The 18,584-nt window shown below is 40.8% G+C and overlaps 1 protein-coding gene across 5 annotated transcripts in view; it reads right to left on the bottom strand.

The window, feature by feature from the left end:
- The window catches only part of PPP3CC (protein phosphatase 3 catalytic subunit gamma), a 79,113-nt gene extending 68,149 nt beyond the window's left edge, over positions 1–10,964 (bottom strand). For 3 of the 5 annotated variants that reach the window (XM_090290122.1, XM_090290125.1, XM_090290123.1), the window contains exon 1: positions 10,638–10,964. In XM_090290122.1, coding sequence (XP_090146248.1) covers positions 10,638–10,686 — 49 coding nt within the window. In that variant the 5' untranslated portion in view covers positions 10,687–10,964. The remainder of the gene's footprint in view (positions 1–10,637) is intronic. The other 2 variants (XM_090290126.1, XM_090290124.1) reach the window with 2 other exon arrangements.
- Between the last annotated feature and the right edge of the window lie 7,620 nt (positions 10,965–18,584).

Below are 18,584 nucleotides of genomic sequence, written 5' to 3'. Positions count from 1 at the left end.
AAGCTTTTTACCATTAGTGAGTTGCTCTTAAGATTACCTGTATTAAAATAAAAATTATTTTACAATGCTTCCAACTCAGAAGCAAAAACCCTACTCCAACCAGATTTGCACATGATTTCAAAACAATAACCAAATTATAGAAGTGGGGCAAGGCAATGGGTGTGGCTACAAAGGGGTAGGAACACAAGAGTCTTGTGGTGGTGGCACAGTTGATTATCTTGATTATGGTGGTAGCTACACAAGACTACATATGTGAAATTGCAGAGCTACACACACAGAGACAACTCCTTGTGTATCTGGTGAAACTTGAATAAGCTGTATGGACTATGCCAATGTCAACTTCTTTGTTTTGGTATGTACGGTGATGGTGTGGGATGTTGACAGTGTGGAAGACCTACGGAAGGTGTATAGTTACATGAACATTTCTTTTGCAACATCCTGTGAATCTATAATTATAAAAATTAAAACTTAGTTTTTAAACTAAGTTTCTAAAGTACACTGAAGAAATTCCGCAGCCTTTTCACATCAAATTCAATTCAGCGTAACGCTACAAAATACATCCGCTACATAAATCATACATATGTATTTTCAGGTAAATATACCTAACATCTGATGCAGATCTGCATAAAAGAGAAAGGCCACATTGGTGATGACCACATTAATCCTGCAGTAAGTACGAAAAATAAGCCTTAAAAATGATTGGCCTATAAACTATTAAATTATTGTGTGGTCTTACCCTCATGGGATACTAGGATTTACTTAAATAGTTATCTCTGTTCACTGCAAATAACTCTGCTTTTATTCCTATTTTAAGCCAACAAGCCTGCCCTACTTTTGCAGACTTAATTCCTAATCTACTCCCCAGCCTTTCCAATCATAAACCTGTTAAACACCACTGAATATGTTATATTATATGTTATTACTGAAAGTCATGTGTACCTTTCATAGCCTTCCATAACCTAATAGGACCAGTAATTTTATTTCAATGATCTGGCACAGCTCTTTGAGATCATTCCTTGTGTTCTTTGACAGCCACAGAACTCACATTTCAAACCCTTAGAAATTGGCCCTCCTTGAACCAATTAAGTAATAACCACTAGCAGTGATAGTCCAACAGAATCAATAACTTTATAGTGACATCATGTTTTCAATAAAACAGTGCAAAAATAACTAACTTGTTTTCATAGACAATCCCACCTTTATTACTTTGGCCATTCATTAAAACCATCCTCTTTCATTTTGAAACTTCCACAAAGATTTAGGTAACATAAATATAATGTCCCTAGGCATACACACTCAAAAAAACACAAATTAGGTCTTAACCTCTTTAGGCCACTAATCTACAGTCAAAGCTTAAACTTGAAAGGATTATCAATTTACAAAGTGAGGGAGCAAACATTTCATACCAGAGACAGTCTACAGTCATCTGCTCTTCCTAGTGGTATTAGTCATAGTAGCTCCATAGTTCTACATTTGTTACATTTTTATATGCTATAGTGAGTACTTTTCAAGACAGTATTTAAGCTTCTAAGGATAACCAGAAACATGTTGTCTGTGGTAGAAACTCAGTATTTTTTATTAATATATGATTTCCAAAATTCTATCTATACTACAGAAAAGGAAACTTTCACCATTTTCTTATTAAACATTTTAAGTTTAAATCCTTTCAAAAGCTAAGGAGACTAAGGTTGGAAAATATAAAATGCAATACACTCTTAAACCTTCATTTCATACATGCCACCTAAAGTCAAACAGATCTGCAGTCAAATCTTAACCAAGAGTGAAGATTAATCAAGAACAGCTAACATTTAGTAAGCATCCTGTGTGGGCACTATGCTAAGCACTTTACATGTAATATGAAATGCAATCTTTAAATTTTGAGGTAGGTACTGTTATCTCCCATTTAAACCTGAAGCAAGAAAAATAAATACCTAAAGTCACAGCAAGTAAGTAGAACTTGTGCTCTTTTCTACATTGCCTTCCATAAAATAAGCTTCTTATGCTTTCACTTAAACATTTACTAAGCACTGGTATGCTAGGCACTGAATTGAACATTAAGAACACACAGCTCTGCCCTGGTCGGATGGCTCAGTTGGTTGGAGAGTCATTCCATGTACCAAGAGCCTGTACGGTCAGGGCACATACCTAGGTGGTGAGTTCAATTCCCAGTCGGGGCACTTATGAGAAGCAACCAATCAATGTTTCTCATATTGATGCCTCTCTCTCTCTCTCTCTCTCTCTCTCTCTCTCTCTCTCTCTCTCTTTCTCTCTCTCTCTCCCTTTCTCTCTCTAAGTAATAAAAAGTGTATCCTTGGGTGAGGATTATTAAAAAAAAAAAAAAGGAAGAACACATAGTTCTTGTCCTTAAAACAGTTGAATATGAATAAAGAACATAAAAATATTTAAAGAAATCTGTAAGGCAATGAGATTGCTCATGGGCGCTTATATATGGCAGGCAGTATCTAACCATTCTGATGATGATGATGATGATAGTGGCTAACACGCAATGAACACTTAAATGTATTGTACTTGCTATGGTACTTTGTGGAGTTTCTTTAATCCTTACAACTATACTCTAAGTTAGGTTTTATTATCTCTCTTCCTCAGATAAGGAACTGAGGTTTAAAAAAAGGTTAAGTGATTTGTCTGAGGTCATGCAGCTACTAAAAGGCAAAATTTGAATCCAGGTCTATGTCTCTGACTTTGAAGACCATGTTCTAAAACCATTATTCCATATAGCCTCCTAGTCAAAGAGAAAAAGCTTCTCAAACTAAATCTTGAAAGATAAAAGTCAGGGGGCAAGATTCTACACAGAAGTCATGCATACTGCCGTTCACACACACAAAACAACAAGGCATTCTAGGGAAATGCGGGTAGGAGTAAAGCAGGTTTGGGAATGGGGGGCATGAAAATGAGGAAAAGAAAGGACAACGACAGTCCCCCTTCATCATGGTTTCACTTTCCTAGGTTTCAGTTACTGTGGTCAACCATGGTCCAAAAATATTAAAAGAAAAATTCTGGAAAAAAACAAGTCATAAGTTTTAAATTGTGCACCGTTCTGAGTAGCACTATCCCGTTCAGTCCCAGTGGGGATGGGACTCTGCCCTTTGTCCAGCGTCTCCATAGTCCATGCTCCCCACCCGTTAGTCACTAGCAGCCATCTTGGTTATCAGATCCACGGTGTTCAACTAACCCTATTTTACTTAATAATAGCCCCAAAGTGCAAGGGTGGTGATGTTGACAATTCAGGTGTGCCAAAGAGAAGCCATAGGGCTTCCTGTAAGTGAAAAGGTGAAATTCTGCACCTAAAAAAATATTGTAAGCTGAAGTTGCTAAGATCTACAGTAAGAACAAATTTTCTGTCTATGAAATTGTGAAGGAAAAAGAAGTTCGTGCTAGTTTTGCTGTAGCACCTCAAACTGCAAAATCATGGCCACAGTACATGATAAGGGCTAGCTAAGATGGAAAAGGAATTAAGCTTATAGTTTAAGACTTGAACAGATGTGTTCCAAATGACAGTACAGCGTTGCATGAAAAAAGCATGGTGCCTAAACAGAGCTTTCAGCAAGGGATGCCCTGAAACAAGTGACCCAAATCATTTACTGCAAGTAAACGACAGCTACACAGACTTAGGAATAGGTTTGGGACTGAACGATATGAAAATCACTATTATTATAGTATATTGTTACAACTGTTCTATTTTATTATTTAAAGGTTTTTTTAGTTTCATAGAGAAGGGAAGGGAGGGAGAAAGAGGGAGAGAAACATCGATTTGAGAGAGAAACATCAATTGGTTGCCTCTAGCACACGCCCCAACTGGAGACTGCCTGCAACCCAGGCATGTGCCCTGACCAGGAATTCAACTGGCGACCTTTTACTTTGTGGAATGATGCCCAAACAACTGAGACATCCCAGCCAGGGCTCTATTTTATTATTAACTATTATTAGTCTCTTAACTGTGCCTAATTTATAAATTAGACTATCATAGGTACGTACATATAGGAAAAACAGTACGTACATAAAGGGTTCGGGGCTATCCATGGTTTCAAGCACCTACTGGAGGGCTTGGAATATAACCCCTGCAGATAACGGGGGACTACTTACTGTACAAGATTAGAGGTTTAGCAGAAAGGAAACTACACATCAACAAAGTTAGAGATATCTTATAGGCAGGAAGTGCTCATGAAGGATTTCAAGCACAGGAATGACCCTTTGCGTTACCCGATCATGATGGCAGCATGGGGCCCAAACAGCCCTAGAAAGAGGCTACTGCTATAGTGTAAGCAGAATTGAGACAAGGGAATGAAGTAGAAGGTACGTAGAAACCAAAGGTCCACGGAACTGAGTCTGGGTACTGGATATGAAGTGAAAGGGATAGGAAAGAACCTGGCCTGATTCCCAGGCTTGTCTGTGCTAGTGACTAAATGGGTAAATAGTGTGCTTAACAGGGATGGGAAATACACTTAGAAAATCCTTTCTATCTCTTCTTATTAGTGCTTTTTAATATTTATTTATTTTATCCCTCTACCACTTTACTTCAATCTCTCCAATATAATAAAAAGTGTCTTACTTTCCACAGCATCTATTTGCATAATGTTTGAATTTTCTGTAATTATGGGTTATGTTTATAAGCTGATTAAGCTTTAGTTTTGTTTGTTGTTTTTTTTCAACACGCAGCCGTCCAAATAATCTCGCTGACCCCTTAATGGGATCATGGTCAATTGCTCTAGCAGTTTTCAGCTACCCCTCTTTTTCCTCCTTTTCTTCATTTCACCTTTTTCAGTTCCTGACACTCTGGTTTACCCATCCTCTCTACTCTTTTGGCAAGTACACTCCGCCTCTCAGTCCTTACTTCTGCATGTTTTTCCAAGCCCCACCATGCAGCTGAAACTACCTCTTTTTCTGCTAAACACTTAACATTAGCTGTAATGTATTTTAATACTTTAAAACTTACTTTCTTCTTTTTTAACTTTCCCTAAGACACTACTGAATCATCAAATATGATGGCTGCCTTTCCCAAGCCTAGCTGCTTTGAGGCATTTCTTAATTGTACTCCCCCTCAACAACTTTATAGTTTGAAAAACTGAAATCCTATATAAAAGTGAAAGAATAGAAAATGAACACAAATTTTCTCTTTATATATTCACCCTGGTGAACATTTTGCCACTTTTGTTTTCTCTTTTGACAAATACATAATCTTTTTTTCTGGACCACTTGAGAGCAGATTGCAGATATGACATTTTGACCTAAATACTTCATCAGATATTGCCTAAGAATAAGGACATTCTCCTTTATAACCACAATACCTTATTATCACACCCAAGACTTTTAGCACTGATATCTAATATATATTCCATACTCAAATGTTTCCAGTTGTCCCTAAAATGTCAATAGCTTTTCGTTTTCCCAATCAAAACCTGGCACTACACTTGACTGTCATATCTCTTTCATTTTCTTCCATCTATAACAGTCTCCCCACCTTTTTAACTGTCATCATTTCGACATTTTTTGAGGAGTTCAGACCAGTTGTCTCGTGGAAAGTCCCACACATTGGATCTGATTGTTTACTACAACTAGATTCAGGTTAACCACCTTTAGCATGGATTACACAGGTAATTCTTGAATGAAGTCTTAGGTGATTTACCAGTGTTCAGTCTCTTGGGCTGACAATGTCCAAACACTGCACAAATTCATCATGAATTGTCATCTAATGATGATCATCAAAGACACACCCTCTGCCTTGGCCAGCTGATACAGCATACCTTTCTGTCACCCAGTCTGGAGATCCTAGTTACCACATTAGACTTTCTTTTAGTAATAAAGACTCAAGAAACTAAAAGATTTCATGATAAAAGTCTAGTTTGTCAACAAAATAAAACTGCATATAGGGAATAAAAAGTTCTCTCTGCATATATCTGAATAATTAGGTAGATTATAAAGATAACTAAGTCAAATATCACTTACACTGGGTTGAGATTTTTAAACCTCACTTTTGCAATTTAAAATGCAGCTAAAATTGAACATGAAAACTTTAAAGGAATGTTATAGTCTATTAATGACCATACCAAAGGATAATTATTAAAAAGATACCCTTTCATTTCCATTAGTCCTTTAGCTATTAAGCAGTAGCAAAGCCCCAAAATGACCATATACCAGAATTAGCTACGTTTGCCTCTCAAAGACATATGTCTAAAAATTAGCTTTTCCCCAAAATGTCACTTTAATGGAAAGATATTCTATTTTGATTACTGAATACAACTTAGGAAAAGGTTTTTAATTACCGGTAATTCTTTAATTCACTTTAAGTAATCAGTCCTTACCATGTTTCTCTCAAATGATCTAATAACATTTTTTAACTTTACAGTAAAATGTGATAAATAATGTTACTTTATAGAAGAAAGCTTTATTGCCAAACATCTGATATAAATAAGGCTTCAATCACAACAAGGAAAGACCATCTTATTCCTGCACAAAAAAGAGTTGTTTCAGTTAAGATGTATTTTCCAAGGTTTAAAACTTCCACTCACAGGTATGAATCTCAAATAGCACTGATTTCTCATGTTCAAATAGCTTGGCAGCTTGTTAATTACAATGGTAAACTAAGCATAACTTAAAACAAATACTGTTGACAAATTCAACAGATAACGCCCTACATGATTTGTTCATAGTGAACATTCATACCTGAAAATGTTTCTTCTGGGTTGGTATTGAATCAAATGAATGACAATATAAAAGAACCAAAATATGAAAATAAGCATTTTCAAACCATTTTCACATTGACTGAAACTATTATGAAAGAATTTAGGTAAAATTACAATATTTATGTTAAAATAATCTGAACACATCTGTATAATAAAGGCTTTAATATATGTGATCCATTTCCCTTTGAGTTCAAAATACACCAGCACATGGAAATACAGTACAACAAAGTATTAAGAGCAGTTGTTTCTGGAGGAAATGAATATGAAACCTTTGTTTTCCTTCCTTTCTGCCTTTCCAACTTTATAATTCGCAGAGTTAAGCTTATATTTAAAAGAAAAAAATTTTTTTAACCCTTGGTAGATACATTCTCATAACACGAGAGGGAGAGGGATAAGAGCTGTGGAAATGAATGAGGTATATAGATACCAGAGACTGGAATGAGGTTCAAGATATTCTAGTGGTAATAGCAACTTCTGTCCATACTACTCTTCCTAAAATCTTTTAAGAAAGCCTTAGCCACACTATTCCCAGTGGCAGGATATTAAAAACTAATAGCCTCCTATGTGTGCTACAAATGACAGTACGTTCTGTGAATATGCAATATATTTGAATTCCAAAAGAATGAGAGAACTGTATCCGCATCTTACTGAAAAGAAGTCTGACTTTTCTGTTAAACCCTATGTGACCACCAAATAACAAACTTAAGACAATGGGTTCTCCACATCTGTCACGTAATTCCTAGTCATACTTCCGTGTTGCTTTTGGAAAGATTCAGCCCAAAGGAATAAACTGTTTTTATTTATATAGTTTGAAAAATCACTGTCGAAGAAAGTAAATTCCTTCACATAGTAAAAGAAACTTGGAAACCAGAAAAAAAAAAAGACCAAGCTGAAAGACTTTCACAGTCCAATTACTTGAGTTTCTAGTTTTCTGCTCCAGATACCAGCAGTGATGTCCCAGTGCATATGGCCTAATGCAGAGGCTCACAGAAATGTTATTTTAAAACAAACAATAAAAGAGCACCTAACTCTTGGCATACACTGCAGATGATTCTATAAATATTTCATGAATGAGTGAAAGCCTAAGAATTGCTACATTCTTAAACATGAAATATGCATCTGCAGCTGCTAGAGAAGAAACCAGATGCCGAGGAAGTACTAGACAGAACTGTATGGGCCGATTCACATTGTAGCTGTGGGATTCCACCAGGTACCCGCTATAATGCAGAGGAGGTATTTCCTGGACTGGGAACCATTTTCTGATTTATAATTTCACAAATGTTCTGATATTTTTCAAATCTTAGTAATTTCTCTACTAACAACCACTTATGTAGTAAGTGATCTATTATCAAACAATCATGTTTCATAATATTACCTTGTCTAAAGCTTCCTACATCTGTTGTTATTTACATGGCTCAGAAGCCTGACAAAGGAAGTATTATTAACCCAATTTTGCAGATGAGTTTATCTGCAAAAGAAAGTTTAAGTATAAAGGCAAGGTTTAAAGAAAGGCAAGTTCACAAGCTCCAGAATCAACAGGAAAAATGAGGTTTTCAGACCACCAGTCCAGTCCTTCATTCAGGAAAGCTGCTGTTTGAAGGACACAATACAAACCACTCCCACCCACCCACTCCTCTCTAAGATTTGCTCAAACAAAACAATTAAGTAGACTTTAAAGTTAACAGGAAATGACAGAACCCAAAACAACAGGAAAAGATTTCCAGCGTGAATAAATGCAGACAGTTCTGGCCAGACAAGACAGCCTTACACCAGGACTTAGTACCCTGAATACAAGGGATCTCTATACAGGATCTGACTCCTTACTCTCTTAGAACAAACTTCAAGTATTTCAAACTCCAGAAAACCCATTAAAAAGAGCAACATTAGTCACTAAGAAGCCAAAATTGCTGTGGTCAAATTCTTATGCCAAAGTTTTTATATACAAGTTAAATCCACACATTCTAGTGCCCGAAATCATGTTTCATTTATTTAAAAGTAATCTTATAAAGTACACAACATGCAGTAATTTATCTTCACCAAAAAACAAATTTGAATCATACAGACTATGAGGGTGTCCACGTAACTGGGCATGCCCAGCCACAAGCCGGCTACTGCATTCTAACAGCACTGCATTTTATTATACTTCGATGTTTAAGGTTCTGAACGGTTCATTTAAAAATCTCCTTTATGCCTTGTGACATGCTAGGGTGGAAATTACACGCTACAATGGCGACCAGAATTTGAGATTCGCCAAGGTCTGAGGTCTGCCTCTAAGCTCACTCCCTTCTCATTTATTCTGACTTGACACAATTCTAATTTATCTGGTTTTCCACCTACTTCAGTTCACAAGTGGCAGGTTAGGAGGGCATATTTTGACAGAAAAGAGTACTGCAGGAGATAAAGTAAAAACACAAAAGCACAGAACAGGTGTAGCAGTGAGGAGTTGTTTTAGTGCCAACACCCTTGGACAGCAGACAGCACCGGCCCACTAACTGCACAGGACAGAGATTAATGTATGTAATGATGTCCTTGATTCGTCCAAAACGGTTGCTGGGTATACTCTGATGTTCAGGGCCAGTTATACACTCTTTATGAGTTACATAGTATACAAAACTGACATCAAAATGGCCAGAATAATTTAGCAGCTAAAGGGCTGTCAGTTATATGAACAATTCACGTTAAGTCCTAATGATACCAGACAAATGCTGAGTAGATAAATCTTGAAAATCCAATTATATCTACTAAACACTATAGGGTAGATAATTAACATTTAGGATGAGCACATATGATGAGGACTTTTTAGGGGGAAAACTAAGGTACACGCTACAATTACACAGTGTAGGCAATCAATATTCATGGTGCTTAATGTGTTTAGGGGGAAAAATACGTAGTACAACACTAAAATTTTCCCCCTTCACTCGCTCTTCCATAGACTCTTCCACTTTAAAAAAATTCCGTATTAGCTCTAATCTTAGTTTGCTTTCTCCTCTTAATTATCAAAATGAAAAAACAGAAGCACTTTAAGTTTTCCCCACTTGCAGCTGAGCCCTTCATCCAGAGGCCACTCATCCAGCTGGTCAGCAGAGACCAGCTTACCAGGAGCGTTTTCAAAGGGATTGTTAAAGCTCCGAGAGGGGCTGTACTCGGCCTCGCGGCTGAACAAAAACAGCATATACATCAGTGGGTGTGTTTAACCCGTCTTCTCAGTGAAAGGGCAGGAAGAGCTACCATGCACAGCCCCACAAGTATTAGTGAGGAGCACTCTCGTGTGTGCTGCACGTCGGCATCAGAACATCACTCTCCCGGCCCCTATGGTCCAAAGCAAAAGTAAACACCCACATCACGTTCAAGGTTCTGTCCATTCCTTTCAAACGCCATCAAGTGGATTTATGTGGATTTACTTCACCATAGTGTTTCTTTTAGTGTTAACAGGAGTGACTTGTGAGGATCTGCAGGAAGTGGGCCAAAAGGTACAAGGCATCGTCCTAAAGGGGGAGGGGGCGGGGCGCGATCGGATCCTAACGAAGGGGAGCGGCGGAAGGCACTGACTTTAGAGGAATCTATTCGACCCCCTCTCCACACCACCCCAGCCGGCTTCCCCGGATAAGAGACTAAAATGGAGGAGTGGTTTCTTTGTAAAAAGATGAGATCAGGCCCTTTGGGGGCGATGGGAGGAGACATCTGCACCCCACCTGGAGGTCCAGATAGCAACGGGTCCCTGTACTGCAGAAAACGCCCGAGGCCCCGGCGGGGAGCACCCAGTGGGGATCCCGCCCTCCCGCCTCCAGCCAAGTCCTCCCGGAGCCGGGAGCAACCGGGGTCCCCTGCCGCCTGCCCGCATCCCTTCCGCCCCTCCCTCCCTCCGAGCCCGAATCGCCGCCCGGCCCAGAGCCCTCTCCCAGCGGGGCGACGAGGAAGGCCCAGCCCGCTCGGCACCTTTGACGACGCGCTCGGTGGTAGAGGGGCGGAGGCTCCTCCCGGACATGGTCCCCTTGGCCTCCTCCCGGCTCCAGGAGACAGCCAACGTGCGCCTCTGCCGGCGTCCTCCGCGGTCTCGGCTCCGGGGGCCAGTCAGCCCGCCGTTCCCAGGCCCAGGCTCGACGACCCAGCCTCGAACCCCGCGGACAAGACGTCAGCCCACTGGCCGCTCCTTCCTGAGGAACCGAGTAGCGAGCTCTGGTGGAGAGACAGAGAGGCGACCCAAGCGGCCGCCGCTTCTCGACCGGCGCGCAATCGCGCGCGCGCTCCCGCAGGCCGCTCTCCCAACTTCCCGGCGGTCCATGCGCCGCCGCCGCTGCCGCCCCCCGCCCTCCGGCACAGCACGCAGGCTGGCTGTCACGAGGGCCGGCACCGCCCCTGACCTCAGACCCCCGGCTCTCGCGATCACCCCGCTGGACCCTTCCCCTAGGCCAGCGCAGCCGTGCCTGGCGCCCCGCGCACGCGCGCTTCCTTCCTCTCCTGCTTCCGACAGCGGGGTTTCCCTTCCCCTCCGCCTGCGTTCCCTGCGGCCGAGTCCTGCCTTGCTGCCGGCCGCTGCCCCGGGGTCCTGCACCGAAAGGCCGAGCCAAGCAGCGGCCATCTTGTGACCGGCTGGGACAAACGGAGCCACAAGCCTCCTGTCCCCCTGGAGGCACCTTGCCAAGAGCCCTAGTATTCCCACGCCTTCCCCACGGGAGGTCTCCCGCGCTGTCCTCCGGGTCTTCTGCCCATGGTCTGTGGGAGTCGTTATCGATGGAACCCTGCTCCTTCTCCCAGTTTATCCGTCCCCTCCACCAAGCCGATTTAAACCTTTGATTTAACCTTTCACATGGCTGCGGGTGTCGCCTTTCTCCTGGTTCCAATGCGTTGGGGGTGGGCGGGACTCAGTTTCCCTGCGGGGCGCGTAAGACCTTCACCTTGGTTCTGCATCCTCCCGGGAGCCACTGGGCAGCACCTCCTCTGTGAAAGGAACCCAAATGTGTCAACTGGCTACAAGCGACTCCTTCCCCTGTTCATCCCGGCGCACCCCGCTCAGGTTTACTGGGGAACGCGAGGGGCGAGTCTTTCGGGAGGGTCTTAACCGGGCTCATCTCTAAGTGAAGGACTGACCTTTTCTTTCCTTAAATTGTAAACTAGAATCGAAACTGCCTTACTTGGACTGCGCGCCCTCGCTGAGTGTAGTGTCTGGCAAAGTCGAATGTGTTTTTATTTTAGCAATAATAATGAAATACTGAAACGGGGAAGTATATGGAAATTATAGGCAAAGCAGCCTTAACACCGTGGTGGCCAGTAAGAAGTCATATATATGGCTATGGACATTTAAGTTAAATAAACAATTAAATTTAAATATTCAGTACCTTAAGTGCACTAGCTCATTTCCAGTGCTCCAGAATTACGTGTGGCTAGGGGACATGGTAAAACAGGACATTTCCGTCATAGCAGAAAATTCTTCTGGACAGCTCCTAGCTAAAAGATTATAGGGGTTAAGCCCGAATCTGCATTAATGTAGGTTTATGTATTGAGGGGATATATACTGGAGCCAGACCCTAGCAAGACTGGGGCACTTTAGAAGCTGAGTAGAATTTTGTTCTCTTTTCTTGGGTCTTGACTTCAAGCTTCCACCCAAGAGAACTGCTTAGATAGCCTGAGGAAGTTCTTCATTTAAGACGTAACCAGAGCATCAGAGCTCCACAGCTCTATCAAACAGCAAATCTCTAAAGATCAAAAATGACTTCGTTCCTGATTCCCAGTCAGGGCACATGACTAGGTTGCACGCAGGTCCACAGTTGGGGGTGCGAGTGAGAGGCAACCACACAGTGATGCTTCTCTCCCTCTTTCTCCTTTCCCCTCTCTCTAAAAATAAAATAAATAAACAAACAAATAAATAAATAATTTAAAAATAATAATGTGACAGACATTTTTAAAAAATGACTTCGTTCCTGCAGCATAGATGCTAACATTCACCTGAAAGAACATAAACAGAATAGCTAAAAACAAAAAGTTTTGAAAACATCACAAACTAATGTGAGAAGATGGATTATTCTATATAGTAGTAGAAAAATTAACCAGCTATTCGTATGTATTTCAGGTTGGAGCCACTGCATCACATCAAAACGAGGTGAACCTGGTTTAATGAGTTACATGCAAAAACATAAAATTAATTCCTGTTGTTATATCAGCATCCGGATTTTCATAGTTTATGAGTAATTTTTGAATTTTAATTAATCATTGATTTATTCCACTATAACGAAAAATCTCTTCTCTAGTATTCTAATCATTCAGACTACTAAATTTTATATTTTTCTTTTCATTGGTAGCTAGAAAAATGAAACGACATCAAAACTTTGTGATTATTATTATGCTATTAATTATATTATACATATATTCAAATTTTATTGGAAATAAAACATTAATAGTACATAATATTTTTTATTTATTTAAAAATATGGTTAACATGTATTTTTGTTTTCCTTGTCTCTCTGTTTTTTTAAGGGGCCTAATATTTTCTTCTGCACCAGGGGCCTCAACTGACCTTAATCCACCTCTGAGAGGAACATTGATGTGTGAGAGAAACACCTATCCGCTGCCTCTTGCACACCCCCAACAGGTTACCTGGCCCACAACTTAGGCATGTGCCCTGACTGGGAATCAAACCAGCAACCTTTTGGTTGGCAGGCCTGTGCCCAATCCACAGAGCCACACCAGCCAGGGCTGAATTTTTTAATTTAATTTATTGATTTTAGAGAGAGGAAGGGGGAGAGCGATAGAGGGAGGAAAAGAAAGAGAAACATCAATTTATCATTCCACTTATATGCATTCACTGGTTGCTTCTTGGATGTGCCCTGACCATAGATCAAACGCAGAAACCTTGGTGTATCAGCATGACATTGTAACCAACTGAGCTGCCTGGCCAGAGCTGTAAGTTTCTTATAAAGTTAAATATACACCTATTCTATGACTCAGTAATTCTACTCTTAGGTACTTTACCCAACAACAATAATTATCCAAATAATAGAATACTGCTCAGCTAATAAAAGAAAAATAATTACTGATACATGCAACAATATGGATGAATCTCAAAAACATGGTGAACAAAAGAACAAGACACCAGCCTGGCTGGTGTGGCTCAGTGGGTTGAACACCAGCCTGCAAACCAAAGGGTCTCCAATTCCAGTCCCAGTCAGGGCACATGCCTAGGTTGCGGGACAGGCCTCCCTTCCCTTCTCTCTAAAAATAAATGAATAAAATCTTAAAAAAAAAAAATAGACTCAAAATAATACATATTACAGCTGACCCTTGAACAATGTAGAGGAAAGGGGCACTGACTTTGTGCAGTTGAAATTCTTGTATAACTCTTGGCTCCCTAAAACTTAACTACTAATAGCCTATTGTTGACTGGAAGCCTTACTGACAACATAAACAGTCAATGAACACATATTTTGTATGTTTTATGTATTATATAGATTGTATTCTTACACTAAAGTAAGAGAAATGTTATTAAAATCATGAGAAGATACATTTACAGTATTTATTGAAAAAAATCTATATGAGTGGCATGCAGTTCAAACCTGTGTTATGCAAAGAGTATATGATTTCATTTGCATAGAAAAGTGATTAAATAAAGTATCTTCAGCAGCCGTCCGTCTCTAGAGACGATGGTGTAGCTTCTTAAGAGTCTATCTGCACCGCCGAGAATGGTTGTGCAGTCCGACTCGGGAGTGACACGGTATCTGTCTCCTCCCGTGTTGAATCGACATCTTGCGATGACGCTGGAGTGTCCTCTCCAGTGAAGCTGAAGCTACAGAGCCTCGAGAGATGATGGTGTAGCTTCTTAAGAGTCTATATGCACCACCGAGAATGGCTGTGCAGTCCGACTCGGGAGTGATACGGTATCTGTCTCCTCCCGTGTTGAATCGACATCTTGCGATGACGCTGGAGTGTCCTCTCCAGTGAAGCTGAAGCTACAGAGCCTGGGCAGGGTGATATGGAGGGTCTGCTGTTGCCCATGCAGCAGACCCCCCCTCTCTTCGCAGCTGAAGGGTCCAAGGGAAAGACGGAGTCAATACAGCTTGGCTTCAGGTGCGCCGCAGGAGTTGCCGGTGTTGACTACAACGTCAAACCACCTTAGGGACTCCGGCTCCGGATTTTCTGTCGGGGTTTACTCCCTTAGCCTTTCCCCTGAAGAGGTATGCCGCAAGGCAGTGGAGGTTTTTTGGAATCAGAGTTTTCCTTCTCTGATGTGCCCTGACTGGAAGATCGAACCAGCGACACTTAGCTCGCAGGCCGACGCTCAATCCACTGAGCCAAACCAGCCAGGGTTAAATAAAGTATCTTATTGGATGGAATATTATGCCTTATGAAAAAATCATCATATTTTAGATTAGGATATTTGATATGAGAAAAGCCTCAGAGGGTAATAAAAAGTGAAAAAGCTAGAATATAATCATGTACAGTAGGGATCCCATTTTGTTAGCAAAGAAGCAAATGCACATAAAAAGATTAGTAGAAAATATTAATATATTCACTCATTTAGTAAATATTAATTAGGTGCTGACTGTGCCAGGCACTGTGCTAGGTAGTAGGGATACAGTGATGAACTAAAATCTACATAATTCAGGGCCTAGTTGGTGTGGCTCAGTGGACTGAGTGCTGGCCTGTGAACCAAAGGGTTGCTGGTTCAATTCCCAGTCAAGGCACCTGCCTGGGTTGTGGGCCAGGTCCCCAGTTGGGGGCATGTGAGAGGCAACCACACATTGCTGTCTCCCTCTTTTTCTCCCTCCCTTCCCCTGTCTCTAAAAATAAATAAAATCTTAAGAATAAAATAAACGTAGTCCATACCCTTATGGAGCATGCTCTGAAGAGAAAAAAATGTTAACTGTAGCCATTTCTTGGTGGTGTGTTTAAGAGTGACTTATAAAAAACAAACAGTAATTTTCTGTATTTTACAATTTTTCTATGGTGAGAAAGTATTACTTTATAATTAGGTGCAAAAAAATAAAAGGCCTATTGTCCAGGCTTGTTTCCAGAAGTGTTAAATATTCATTTGGGGGACTTTCTGACTGAGTTATCTGATCAAAACAAAACATGTAGAGCCACTCAATGAAAATATGAAAAGAAGAAAACTAATTAAGCTCCTCATCCATTTTTTTTTAAATGAATAGGACTTCACTTTATCGGTGGTGGTGACATTTTTAGTCATCCTATTGACAGTCCCCAACAACAGCTGGGGAGTTCTGCTTCACTCAGCTGTACCACTCTCCACCAGGTGGTACAGGGATGGTTATATTTTCATCTAATTGGTGAATCTGACTCTCTTTCCTTTTACTTTCTGCAATGGTTAGAATTGACTAAATATTTGAAGTTACCTAGACTCACGTTTAATAGACATTTCTAATTATTTCTTCAAATCTAGATTTCCATCTAGCAGGGCTTGTGAGACTTGGTGTATTTCCTTATGAAACTCCCTAAGCACTTCAGAAATCTTAATTAATGACCAGCTCTTCTGAGAAATAATTATGAATGCTTTTAATTTAACAAAAGCACAGAGAATCCTAGTTTCTACCAGGCTTCGGTTTCTATTTGCATGAAGCCATTAAATACTAAACTTCTGTGTCAAATGCAGCAGGCAAGAGAACATTAGAATATTTTTAAAACTAGAGTAAAATGAGCATTTCTAAAATAACCATACAGAACAAAGGTATTTTATAGTGTATAATCTCTAATTTTATATGAAAAGCACTATATTTATTAGTAATACATATTGTATGGACATCATTTTACCCATATTTTCCTATGAGTGCCTTTAATTTTGACTGAATTACCTTGGCATGGATCACCCCCTTCCCCTACCACACACAGTCTTTTTTTTTTCCCCAAAAAAATAATTGACTTTAATGGAAAGAAGGGAGCGGGAGGAAGGAGATGGTTGTAGCCACAACAATACCATTCTTTAAAAAAAATTTTTTTTTTAATTTATTTTTAGAGGGCAGGGAAAGGAGGAAAAAAGAGATGGGAAAAAAACACCGCTCTGAGAGAGAACATCGATTGGCTGCCTCTTGCACGCCCCCAACTGGGGTCCTGGCCTGCAACCCAGGCATGTGCCCTGACTGGTAATTGAACCGATGACCTTTTGGTCTGCAGGCCGGCACTCAATCCACAGAGCCACACCAGCCAGGGTAACACCATTTTTTACAGAAGACAAAGGTGTCAATGAGGTAGGTGTCTCAGCTGACTCACGCCACCTCAATTCACTATTGCAGTAGCTGGTAAGACAAACTGGGGGTAGGTGGAGGGCGAAGGATGGAGGTGAAGGGGCCAAGAGAAATGCGCTGTTTAAGGATGTTTAGATAGCAGTATGAAGCATACAACCCCGATTTTTAGGATCTGGGAACCTCACCATACCCGCCCCCCCCCCCCCAGTCTTAAGGTCTAAAATAATGAGCAAATCCAGATTTTAAAATATATATTTGTTGTAATTGGAAAAACATGGCCCAAAGCAATATTCTACCACTAAGAGCCTGATATCAAATTAATGCTCTCTTTAGAGGCTTGTAAGAAGTGCTAATAAAAGTTCTGCTGACTGATAACTATGTATTACAGGTTGATATCCAGGCCATGTGGGGAGCAGTGTATAAATCTCTTAATAATGTGCCTTCATTGGCCTTCCTGGGGAAAGCCACTACCGTAAGAACTGTGACAAAGATTGGGGAGCCCCAAAGCCACCACCACGCCCTACTATTGTTTGCATCATTACAAAGCAAGAGAAAGTGGTGACAGTCATTACTGGCTACATAACACAGTACAGCCTAGGATAATGGAATATAATACCTCGCTCATGCCCAGGCTCGGGCACTCCACAGGTAAGATGCCACAGGGAATGGGCACTAGCAGTCATCAAGTTACCTGGGACAAAAACGTAGCCGGGGCAGGGCGGGGGAAGGAAGCTCTTCCTCACACACCGTATCCTGACAACTTGCTCCCCCTGCAGGCCATTTTCCATACAACAGATCTTTCTATACTTGAAACATAAATCTGATTTGTCTCATTCTTCAGCTGAAACCCCCCCCCCCCCCTGCCCAATATCTCCTCCTTTTCCAAGAGTGGGCTGGCTCCTGTCTACTTTGAACTCAGCTCAAATCTCTTCCCCGGTGCCTGGTACAGTTCAGACGTAGCGGCCTTGTTTACATGTGTCTACCCCCACTCCTTAAGGGGAGCACTTTGTCTTATTCGCTGCCATGGTCATGCTGTACCTATCACAAAGTTGGAACTTGGTCATTTGTTAAATGAACGAGTATCATCTTACTCTTGTCTGGAGCAGAGGTTCTTAACCCGTGGTGCAAGGGTTTCAGATAATTTCCTCCCTACTCTGCTCCCAGCTGTAAATGAAATGATGAGTTTCAGGATATTTATAAGTGCCTTGGGGGGTGATGAGAAATGTGTGGGAAAGCATGTGTTTTCCAGATTCTCAAAGGAATCCAAACAACAGAATGTTCATTACCACTGGCATAGAGTTTTAATTTATAAAGCACTTGCTCACACATGTAGTTCTTATTACACTTATGGAGATAGGTAGTATAGAAGTGATCATTCCTACCTCATAGACAGACACTGAGGTGCAGAGAGTTTAAATATGTTATCAGACTTCACACAGCCAGGCAATGATGGAATGGACACAAATTCATTCTTTTGGACTCAGGGTCCTGTGCTCTTTCACCCAGAGCCCTGGGCTAGTAAGTTTGCATTTACTCTTGTTTATCTTTATTTGCTTCTAAACACACCAAACTTAAACACTTTTCTAAGAACTTTCTTTAAAAAAATTTTTTTAATGTATTGATTGAGAGGGAGGGTGGAGAAACATTGATTCTTTGTTCCACTTATTGATGCATTCACTGGTTGAGTCTTGTG

Source organism: Furipterus horrens, unplaced genomic scaffold (assembly GCF_987537825.1).
Source record: "Furipterus horrens unplaced genomic scaffold, mFurHor1.1.pri manual_scaffold_10, whole genome shotgun sequence".
Taxonomy (NCBI): Eukaryota; Metazoa; Chordata; class Mammalia; order Chiroptera; family Furipteridae; genus Furipterus; species Furipterus horrens.
The sequence above is the reverse complement of the archived record's forward strand: the minus strand, read 5'-3'. Positions and strand labels throughout refer to the sequence as shown.